Source organism: Pongo pygmaeus, chromosome 18 (genome assembly GCF_028885625.2).
Source record: "Pongo pygmaeus isolate AG05252 chromosome 18, NHGRI_mPonPyg2-v2.0_pri, whole genome shotgun sequence".
Classification (NCBI taxonomy): Eukaryota; Metazoa; Chordata; class Mammalia; order Primates; family Hominidae; genus Pongo; species Pongo pygmaeus.
Genome location: NC_072391.2, coordinates 1,545,553 through 1,557,096, shown reverse-complemented (window position 1 = coordinate 1,557,096; position 11,544 = coordinate 1,545,553). Strand labels below are relative to the sequence as shown.

Sequence of the window (11,544 nt, the reverse complement as noted above, 5' to 3'; positions counted from 1 at the left end):
CTCTCTAGAGGACATCCTGCCTCTGCAGCCAGCGGGGTGAACAGCACTCCCGGCCGCAGGAGGACCCTGGGGAAGGGGGAGGGGAAGAGAGCGAGGTCCCAGGGACCCCCAGCCAGGGCCCGGTGTGTGGGCTGCAGGTGGGGCTCCTGGAGCACCTGCCCAGCTCCCTCGGCCATCGGGACCTCCTGGACAGCCGTGACCATCTCCACTGGCCCAGTGGTTACCAGGACGCCTGCTGGGCTGCCACCGCCCACCTGCCCAGAGCTCAGAGGTGTTTGCAATTGATCCTTAATGGCGGAACCCCCTGCTTCCCCAGGCTTCTTCCCAGGGGCCTTCCTTCCTCAGCTGCAGCCACCCCTGGGGTGGGAATGGGGGGCTGGGAACCCTCCCCTCACCTACTGCTCCCAGGAAAGCCTCCCCCAGAAGCGTCCCCAAGGGCTTCTGCCGCTCCCACTGACTCCCTGGCTCCTCCTGGGTGGCCCCAGCTGGTCCACTGTGGGGGCCATGTTAGCTTCCTGGGACTGCTATGACAATGACCACAACCCAGGCGGCCTGGAACACAGGTCAGGAGGCCAGAGGTCCTGGTCCAGGGTCGCCAGGAGTGGCTCCTTGCCTCGTGGTTGCGTCTCCCCAGTCTCTGCCTCTGTCCTCACGGGGTCTTCCCTGTGTGTGTCCTCTGCCCTCCTAGGGGGACCCCATCCCTGGATTTAGGGCCGACGCCCACCCAGTGTGCCCTCAGCTTCACCAGTTACACCTGCAGGGCCCCCGTTTCCAAATGAGGTCCCATTCGGAGACTCAAGGGGGACACGCATTGTGGAGACGTGGCTCAGGTAGCACAGGCGCCACTCACATGTGACTGTCCCTGACCTTGGCCTTCACCAGCTGTGCCCCTGCTTGGCACTGTGCTCCCCAGAGCAGCCCCAAGTGGCCCAGGTTGGGAGGACTCCGGCTCTGAGGACGGGACAGCAGCCCCCAGCCTGGCCTGGCCCCAGCACTCCCTGTCCTGAGCCCCCCTTCTTGGGCCTTCACCTTCCAGGGTCCAGGAGGGTTCTGGACGCCACCCCCAACCCCGGTCCTCACCCCTATACTCCAGGCATCCCCCAGTCAGATGGGAGACCAGCCCCTCTCACCCAGTGACATCCAACACACAGAGATTTGGACACGGGTCCAGCCTTTGTCTGCACCTGGGGACCTCTGGCCCTGCCTCGATTTCCTGGGCACCCGGAAGGCAGGAGATCCCAGGGGGCCTCGGGCAGTCAATGCAACCTCTCAGTGTCCAGGGCTGCAGTCAGGACCCCCGGCTTCGAGGGAAGGGACAGGAAACGAAAAGTTCAAGCTTAAGAGTAAGATTCTGCAGAGGGCAGGCTGGCGGCCTCCACATGGGTCTCATGGTGAGGAGTGGGGTCACCTGCAGGTCCCAGGAGAGGCTGGAAGTGGGGACAGGGACAGCATCGGCACAGCCACCAGTTACGGCTTCTCCTTACTGCTCCTTCACAGGCAGAAACTGAGCCCACGCCCCGGTGAGCTCACAGCCCAGGTGACCCCACAGCCAGGTGACCCCATAGCCCAGTGAGCCCACAGCCCAGTGAGCCCACAGCACAGGTGACCCCGCAGCCCAGGAAGCCCACAGCCCAGAGAGCCCACAGCCCAGGGAGCCCACAGCCAGGTGACCCCATAGCCCAGTGAGCCCACAGCCCAGGGAGCCCACAGCCCAGGAAGCCCACAGCCCAGGCAGCCCACAGCCCAGGGAGCCCGTGCCCCAGGTGAGGTGCATCTGGCTATATTCAGCCCTGAGTGTCCAAACCATGTCGGGGCCTCTGTCCTTGGCTTCATGGGGGCCGCCCTGACGCTTGGCCAGGCCCTGGCTGTGGGGGGCTTTGCCAGCCTCACCAGCTCCCCTCTGATCCAGCTGTGGCTGAGGACCTGGGGCTGCCTGGGGTTCAGGGCCCTAGGCCCCCATCTCTGACCAGATACAGCCCCTGCCCCTCCCAACCCGGGGAGCTTCCGGCCGGGGGCCCTGGGTGCACCCGTCCTCGTGGCTCAGAACCCCGGGGCCGGACCTGCAGAGGGTGGGGGTTCTGCTGCTCCTGGCAGTGGCTGCAGCCACCCTCTGCCGCATGCTGTGGAATGGCCGGGGCCCGCGGAGGGAAGGGTGGGAGCCAACCCGGCCTGGGGTCTGGGCACTGCAGGCCTCCACCTTGTGGGTCTCAGCAGGGATGGGGTCAGCCGGGGCCCCGAGGGAACTCCAGGGGAGGACCCAGGAGGGCCTCTGGGCCCCTGTGTTCTGTCCTGAAAGGCGCGGGCGGTGGGAAGTGGTGAGCCCAGGCTTCGGGTGCAGGTGGTCCTCAGCTTGCTCTGTTACCGGCCTCGTCGGTGCCGGTCACTGTCCTGGACGCCGAGGGCGAGGAAGTGAGACCCAGCCCCTCGTGAAGAAGGCGTGTGCGGGGGCTCGGCGGGCAAGCCTCGGGAAGCGGAAGGGGTTCCCACAGAGCGGAGAGCCTGGAAACACTTGCCCTGTGATGGCCCCAAGACGTCCGCACCCGAACCCCCCGCACCCACACAGCTGAGGCACGGCGGGCGTGGCTGAGCGAATGACTTCGAGACAGGCGGTCACCTGGTGGATCCTTGTCGGAGGGAGCAGGAGACAGAGGATGGAAGAGGCCACGCTGCTGGCTTTGGAGCCGGAGGCAGCGGCCAGGAGCCGGGACGTGGGAGCCTCTGGATGCTGGAGGGGGGTGAGCCGTGGCTGCCTGAACCTCGGCGCTTCCCCCGTCCCGGGAGAGAAAGCCTCAGCGGGGTGACCTGCTTCCCCGGAAAGGCCGCATGCTGCTCCCACCCCAGGGTTTTCCCGCTGTCCTCTGACTCAGGTGCTGGGGGCCTGCCTGTGGCCCTGCCCATGATCCTGCCTGTCCCGGAGCTGTCTGGATGCTCGTCTCTGCCTGACAAGAAACCACAAGAAAACCCCAGTCTGGGATGGAAAATTCTAGAGTGGACGCAAACTGGAGCAGACAGGCATTTGGGAGGAGGTGCTGGGGCAGAGCAGTGTGGGACTGGCGTGGACACCCGGGGAGTTGGCCTGAGGCTCAGGGGTGACAGTGCCACTGCACCGGTCCAAGCAGGCAGCGAAGGGGAACCCAGGGGTGGCCGGAGGGGCGAGGGTGGGATATGGGGACCCCCTGGGGAAGGGGTGGATGAATTAGCCCCTCGCTAATTAGCCCCCTACCCCTGAGTTCTGAGACTCAGGAGGCCTTCAGGTGGAGGTGACTGCGGTTTCTGGTGAGGCTGGTTGGGGCAGCAGCCTCTGGGGCATCTGGGATGGTGGAGAAATGCACATCCCACACCACCGCCTGCCTGTGTCCTGCCTGGGGTGGGGCGGGCGGCCGGGGCCAGGCCGAGGAGCACAGGAGGCCCCGGCAGTGGGGCTGGGCCTGAGCGACTTCCAGCATCTGCGGCCAGCGCGCCTCTCGTGGGGGACGGCATCGGGCCCAACCGAGCTCCTGGACCACAGCCCCGCTGGCTCCCACCCTTGCTGTGGGGCCTCAGGCCTGGGAGGAAGGCGCTGCCCTTCCGAGTGCAGCATGCCTGCTGTGCCCACGGACCCCATATTGATCTTCCTGGAGAAAATCAATAGCTCCAATATGCCAGCTCTCAAGAGGCTCTGCGGCTAGTCACCCGCCATTAGGCACACGAGGGCTGCAGCCTCCACCGCCCATTAGCAGGACATTAGGCCTCCCACGAAATTTCTCTGTGTGCTTTGAGATAATGAAGGCCGAGGTGTTGGTTTACGTCCCTGGGGGAGGGGGAGGATGACAGCAGCTTTCTGGGCAGGGCCAGTGCCAGCTCCACACGGACTCACCAAGGAGAGCAGGGCCCCGGGGACACGGGCGCCCCGGCACATCCGGCTGTGGCTTTTCCCACCCGGGGTCAAGCAGACACACGGCATTCGGGGGGCGGGGAAGTCAACGCCCACCAGCCAAAGGCCACTGGGGGCAGATGAGCACCACGGGAGCCGGCGGCGCGCTCACGCCTGGAGTCCCGGCTCCTCCAAAGTGTTAGATTAGATTTAGTCGTTAGAAGAAGTGGTAGATTTAGTCGTTAGTAGAAGTGTCATTAGATTTAGGGCCCACCCTGGTCCAGAAGGGCCTCGTCTTAACTAATGACATTGGCAAAGACCCTGTTTCCAGACAAGGTCAAGTTCTTGCGTTCTGAGGGGCGTGAATTTGGGGCACTGTTGAACCCGGGGTGGCGTCTTCCAGTCCTCACAGTGGGCTGAGTGGGACGGGGGACGCCCATTTCACACTCTTCCCAGGTGTCTCATTTCTGTTTGAGACCGAGATTAACTTGGTGGCCTGGCCCCTCAGAGGCTGGCCCACCCCCCGAGTGAAGCCTTAGCCCCTGCCTATACCTTCCAGCTCTGCCCCCGACTCTGCTGTCCTGGGGCAGCTCGTGCTCAACTGCCCAAAACCACGACAACCAGGCAGGTGCACCAGCCTATCCCAAAGACTCCATGGCTAACCAGAGGGCCCTTCGATTTCTACCTCCTCTAGGAAGCCCCCCGGGCTGCACACCAGGATGAGGCTGTCCAGTCCTCCCCAACCACACTTTGAGCCCCCTCCTCCCACAACAGTGGGTGCTCCCAGGTCCCCACAGGGAGATTGGTTTGGCAGTGATTCCAGGTGGGGTTCTGGGGTAGAACAGGTGGGGCAGGGCCCGGTGAGGAGGACCTGGGCAAACAGGTGCCTCTGTTGACACAGCAGCCCCAAACACAGTCTGGGGCCGGGCCGCCCAGGTGTTGCTGAGCTCAGGACACCTCCAGCCCCCGTTCCTGGCCTTGATGCCAAGAGCTCCTGGGGGAACAGAACTGGTCCCAGATCTGGCGCTTCTTCTGCTGGGAAGCAGGTGCAGGAGCCGGTGCTCCAGAGGCGAGCAGATTCTGGCTCAGGGGAAGGGGCTTGTCCAGGACCACCCGGCCACACACAGTGCAGCAGATGGGCCGAGGTCCCCGCCACCACCCGGGCAACAGGAGGGGTGACCTGCACCGGCAGTCAGGAGCAGGCCTTCTAGCTCCAGGGCCATCCTGAGAGGAAAGAAGCACTACACCTTTCCCCATTGATTGGAGGCACGTCCAGGCTTCCAACTAACCTCTCTACGGGAACGAGTGTGAATTCCTCTCTGAAACTCTGGGCATAAGAAATGACACATTTTTGTTACATAGACATATTGCAAAAATAAAAAATAAAAAGATGGATTGGGTGTGGTGGCTCATGCCTGTAATCCCAGCACTTTAGGAAGCTGAGGTAGGCAGGTCACTTGAGCTCAGGAGTTCGAGACCAGCCTGGCCAATATGGTGAAACTCTGTCTCTACTAAAAACACAAAAATTAGCTGGGCATGGTGGTGGGTGCCAGTAATCCCAGCTACTCGGGAGGCTGAGGCGGGAGAATGACTTGAACCCAGGAGGCAGAGGTTGCAGTGAGTTGAGATTGCACCACTGCACTCCAGCCTGGGTGACAAGAGCGAGACTCCATTTCAAAAAAGATAAATAAAATAAATTTTAAAAAGATGAAAACACACACACACACACAAAGAAATGACATTTTTTTTTTTTTTTCCTGAGACTGTGTCTTGCTCTGTCGCCCAGGCTGGAGTGCAGTGGTGTGATCTTAGCTCACTGCAACCTCCACCTCCCGTGTTCAAGCAGTTCTCCCACCTCAGCCTCCCTAGTAGCTGGGACTACAGGCATGCGCCACCACGCCTGGTGAATGTTTGTATTTTTAGTAGAGACAGGGTTTCACCATGTTGGCCAGGCTGGTCTTGAACTCCTGACCTCAGGTGATCTGCCCACCTTGGCCTCCCAAAGTGCTGTGATTATAGGTGTGAACCACCGTGCCCGGCCTTATTTTCTAAATAATAATAATAAAAAAATTAGGCCTGGCACAGTGGCTCATGCCTGTAATCCCAGCACTTTCTTTGGAAGGCCGAGGCGGGAGGATCACGAGGTCAGGAGGTCGAGACCAGCCTGGCCACTATGGTGAAACCCTGTCTCTGCTAAAAATACAAAAATTAGCTGGGCATGGTGGTGGGTGCCTGTAATCCCAGCTACTTGGGAGGCTGAGGCAGGAAGAATCACTTGAATCCAGGAGGCGGAGCTTGCAGTGAGCCCAGATCGCACCATTGCAGTCCAGCCTGGGCAACAGAGCGAGACTCCGTCTCAAAAAAAAAAAAAATTACCCAGGCATCACGGCACCCACTTGTAGTCCCAGCTACTTGAGAGGCTGAGGTGGGAGGATGGTGGGAGCCCAGGAGGTCGAGGCCGCAGTGAGCTATGATGGCGCCTCTGCACTCCAGCCTGGTCTTTTGAACAAGACCTTGTCTCAAACAAAAAACGGGGGGTCCCGTTGCTTTGGGGTGCTCCTTGTCAAGCCTTCATGGTGAGGGGTTAGTGCAGCCGCCGGAAGGTTTCATCCCACCTGCTGCACAGACAAAATCAATTCACTGAGACCACAGCATTGCAGTAAAGAAAGACTTTAATTGACTTGAGGTGGGCCCCGCCACTCAGGAAACGAGTCATTACACACATTAGCCTCCCCAAAGGCGCCAAGGTTCGGGCTTTTCAGACACTGGTGGGGCTGCTCTGTCTATGGAGTAGCCATTCTTTTTTTTTTTTTTTTTTGAGATGGAGTTGCCCAGGCTGGAGTGCAATGGCGTGATCTAGGCTCACTGAAACCCATGCCTCCCAGGTTCAAGTGATTCTCTTGCCTCAGCCTCCCGAGTAGCTGGGATTACAGGCGCCCACCACCATGCCCTGGAGTAGCCATTCTTTTACTCCTTTACTTGCCTAATAAACTTGCTTTCACTTTACTCTATGGACTTGACGTGACTTCTTTCTTGCGCGAGATCCAAGAACCCTCTCTTGGGGTCTGGATCAGGACCCCTTTCCTGTAACATATTTCTGGGGAACCACAAAAGAGACTGTCGTGTGGAAGCCCCCTTCCCAAAGGCTAACTTTGGGAAAGTGTTGGGGTCCTGTAACATCTTTCTGGTGAACCCTGAAGGGACAATACTCAGGGGACCCCAGACCCAAAGGAAACAGAAGATTCTGCAGCCCTGATGGGACGACTCTGGGTAAGTGGCGGGTCTCCGGTAAAGAATGGGAGTGGGGCTGGGGCACAGTGGCTCACACCTGTAATCCCAGCACGTTGGGAGGCCGAGGCGGGCGGATCACGAGGTCAGGAGATTGAGACCATCCTGGCTAACACGGTGAAACCCCGTCGCTACTAAAAAATACAAAAAAATTAGCCTGGCTAACAGGGTGAAACCCCGTCGCCACTAAAAAATACAAAAAAATTAGCCAGGCGTGGTGGCAGGCGCCTGTGGTCTCGCTACTCGGGAGGCTGAGGCAGCAGAATGGCATGAACCTGGGAAGTGGAGCTTACAGTGAGCCGAGATCGTGCCACTGCGCTCCAGGCTGGGCAACAGAGCGAGACTCCGTCTCAAAAACATAAAATAAAATAAAAAAGAATGGGAGTAGGGTAGATGCCCAACTTAGGGGAATCAGAGTCTCTCCTAAAACAGAGAGGCGGCATGGTGGCTCACGCCTGTAATCCCAGCACTCTGAGAGGCCGAGGTGGGTGGATCACTTTAGGCCAGGAGTTCGAGACCAGCCTGGGCAATATGGCGAAACCCCGTCTTTACTAAAAATACAAAAAAATTAGCAGAGTGCGGTGGCTCACCTCCCAGCACGTTGGGAGGCCAAGGTGGGCAGATCACCTGAGGTCAGGAGTTTGGAGACCAGCCTGACCAACATGGGGAAAACCCGTCTCTACTAAAAATACAAAAAAATCAGCCGGATGTGGTGGCGCCCACATGTAATCCCAGCTACTTGGGAGCCTGAGGCCGGAGAATCGCTTGAACCTGGGAGGCAGAAATTGCAGTGAGCCGAGATCGCACCATTGCACTCCAGCCCTGGCGATAAGAATGAAACTCCTCCTCAATAAATGAATAAATAAATGAATAAAGGCTGGGTGCGGTGGCTCATGCCTGTAATCCCGGCACTTTGGGAGGCTGAGACCAGCGGATCACCTGAGGTCAGGAGTTTGAGACTAGCCTGGCTAACATGATGAAACCCCGTCTCTACTAAAAATACAAATATTAGCCAGGCTTGGTGGTGGGTGCCCGTGGTCCCCGCCAGTCAGGAAGCTGAGGTGGGAGAATCACTTGAGCCCAGGAGGCAGAGGTCTAAGTGCCGAATGGGTTCACCTTGCCTGCTGCCTAGAGACAGCCAATTTAACAAGACGGGGGAGTGCAATAGAGAAAGAGTAATTCACACAGAGCTGGCTGTGCAGGACATAGGAGTTCTATTATTACTCAAATCAGTCTCCCCGAGCATTTGGGGATAGGAGTTTTCAAAGATAATTTGGTGGGCAGAAGCTTGGGAAGTGGGGAGTGCTGGCTGGTCAGGTTGGAGATGGACTCATGTTCAGACACTTCTGTTCCTGGATGCCATGGCAGAACTGGTTGGGCCAGATTACCGGTCTGGGTGGTACCAGCTGATCCACCCAGTGCAGGGTCTGCCAAATATTTCAGGCACTGATCTTTGAGCTTAGGTGGTGGTTGTTGTTGTTGTTTTTCAGACAGAGTCTTGCTCCGTCACCCAGGCTGGAGTACAATGCCATGATCTTGGCTCACTGCAACCTCCACCTCCAGGGTTCAAGCGATTCTTCTCCTTCAGCTTCCCAAGTAGCTGGAACTACAGGCGAGCGCCACCACCCCAGGCTAATTTTTGTATTTTTAGTAGAGACAGGGTTTCACCATACTGGCCAGGCTGGTCTCAAACTCCTGACCTCATGATCCACCCAACTCGGCCTCCCAAAATGCTGGGATTACAGGCGTGAGCCACCACACCCGGCCCAATCTTAGATTTTACAATAGTGATGTTAACCCCAGGAGCAATTTGGAGAGGTTCAGACTCTTTTTTTTTCAGACTGAGCCTCTCTCTGTTGCCCAGGCTGGAGTACAGTGGCTCCATCTCAGCTCACTGCAACTTCTGCCTCCCAGGTTCAAGCGATTCTCCTCCCTCAGCCTCCCGAGTAGCTGGGACTACAAGCGTGTGCCACCACGCCCGGCTAATTTTTTGTATTTTTAGTAGAGACAGGGTTTCATCGTATTAGCCAGGATGGTCTCGATCTCCTGACCTCATGATCTGCCCGCCTAGGCCTCCCAAAGTGCTAGGATTACAGGCGTGAGCCACGGTGCCCGGCCAATTTCTAATTTTGTAGCTGATTTATAAGTCCTGCAAAGGCAGACTGGTCCTCAGGCAAGACGGGGGTCTTTTCTGAAAAGGGCTGTTAACTTTGATTCAGAGTGAAACCATGAACTGAAATCTTTCCCAAAGTTAGCTCTGCCTACGCCCAGGAATGAACCAGGACAGCTTAAGGGTGGGAAGCACGACGGAGCCCCTTAGGTCTCATCTCTTCCACCGTCATAACTTCCTCAGTGATACTTCTTGCAAAGGCGGTTTCAGAGGCCGCAGTGACGTGAGATCGCGCCACTGCACTCCAGCCTGGGCGACAGAGCGAGTTCCTGTCTCACGAAAAGAACTAAACGGAAAAAAAAAAAAAAAAATAGGGCGGTGCCACGGCCTTCGGGGAAGCCGGCAGAGAGGTGCGGGCGCCCAGCCCAGGGCAGGCAGGGCAGGGCTGAGGGCGCGGATCCCCAACCAGGCCCCGCGCACCTTCATGACGGTTCAGAGCTGCTCCGAGGCAAACTCAGACAACTGTCTGAGGACAACGTCCGCCTCCGCGGCGCCCGCCTCTCTTCGGGGCCAGAGACCGGGGTCTCGGTCCTATTCGAAAGGGACTGAGAACTACATTTCCCGGCATGCCGTCGCGCTCTCCGGGGGCGCTGGGGCCTGCGACGGAAAGAGCTCTTCGCAGCCGAACGTCATTTCCACTGCGCTACTGGAACCACGTTCTGTAGTCGTGAGCGGAGGCCTGGTATGGCGTCCGGTTTCCGGTTTCTGGCGACGGAGGTGACGCGATCACGGCGCGCCACGGCGTCGAACGAGGAGTCAAGGCAGCAATGAATCGTGTCTTGTGTGCCCCGGCGGCCGGGTGAGCTCCTCAAGGTCTCAGAGGGCCGAGGGCAGACACCGGCGGGCGGGCGGAGCGCTTACTGCTCTCTCTCTTCCAGGGCCGTCCGGGCGCTGAGGCTCATAGGCCGGACTTCCCGAAGCCTTCATCCGTTGCCCGGTTCCCGGGATCGGGCCCACCCTGCCGCCGAGGAACAGGACGATCCTGACCGCCCCACTGAGTTTTCCTCCAGCAAAGCCAACCCTCGCCGCTGGTCGGTGGGCCATTCCATGGGAAAGGGACATCAGCGGCCCTGGTGGAAGGTGCTGCCCCTTAGCTGCTTCCTCGTGGCGCTGATCATCTGGTGCTACCTGAGGGAGGAGAGCGAGGCGGACCAGTGGTTGAGACAGGTGTGGGGAGAGGTGCCAGAGCCCAGTGATCGTTCTGAGGAGCCTGAAACTCCAGCTGCCTACAGAGCGAGAACTTGACGGGGTGCCCGCTGCGGCTGGCAGGAAGGGAGCCGACAGCCGCCCTTCGGATTTGATGTCAGGTTTGCCCGTGACTGTCCTGGCTATGCGTGGGTCCTCAGCACTGAAGGACTTGGCTGGTGGATGGGGCACTTGGCTATGCTGATCCGCGTGAAGGCGGGAACAGAATCTCAGCAGATCGGAAACTGCTCCTCGCCTGGCGCTTGATGTCCAAGGATTCCATCGGCAAGACTTCTCAGATCCTTAGGAAAGGTTTCAGTTGCACTGTATGCTGTTGGATTTGCCAAGTCTTTGTGTAACTTAATCATGTTTCCAAAGCACTTCTGGTGACACTTGTAATCCAGTGTTAGTTTGCAGGTAATTTGCTTTCTGAGATAGAATATCTGGCAGAAGTGTGAAACTGTATTACGTGCTGTGGCCTGTGCAAAGAACACTTCTACATGTTAGTTTTGCACAATAACAAATTGAAAATAAATTTTAATTTTATAATATGGGATTAGATGATTCCCTTTTTTTGCATCTAGTTTTTGAAAAGGGGGTATTTGAGCAGTTATTGTTTTTTATTTTAATCTCTTCTTGTTTACCAGAGCACGTAAGTTAGTTGCACCAGCAGCTATTTTTAAAAGTTTCGTTTTCCGGTCGGGCGCGATGGCTCACGCCTGTAATCCCAGCACTTTGGGAGGCCGAGGCAGGCGGATCATGAGGTCAGGAGATCGAGACCATCCTGGATAACACGGTGAAACTCTGTGTCTACTAAAAAATACAAAAAATTAGCCGGGCGTAGTGGCGGGCGCCTGTAGTCCCAGCTACTTGGGAGGCTGAGGCAGGAGAACTGCGTGAACCCTGGAGGCGAAGCTTGCAGTGAGCCGAGATCGCGCCACTGCACTCCATCCTGCACGACAAAGCGAGACTCCGTCTCAAAAAAAAAAAAAAAAAAGTTTCGTTTTCCTTTTTTTTTTTCCAGAGTGGGAACTGAGGAAAGAAACCT

At 57.9% G+C, this 11,544-nt stretch overlaps 1 protein-coding gene across 1 annotated transcript; it reads left to right on the top strand.

Moving 5' to 3' along the window:
* Positions 1 to 9,623: 9,623 nt before the first annotated feature.
* Positions 9,624 to 11,052, top strand: LOC129015926 (ubiquinol-cytochrome c reductase complex assembly factor 4). The gene is made up of 2 exons (XM_054454654.2): positions 9,624 to 10,110; positions 10,190 to 11,052. The coding sequence occupies exons 1-2, from the start codon at positions 10,079 to 10,081 to the stop codon at positions 10,554 to 10,556; spliced, it is 399 nt and encodes a 132-aa protein (XP_054310629.1). The 5' UTR covers positions 9,624 to 10,078; the 3' UTR covers positions 10,557 to 11,052.
* Positions 11,053 to 11,544: the final 492 nt, after the last annotated feature.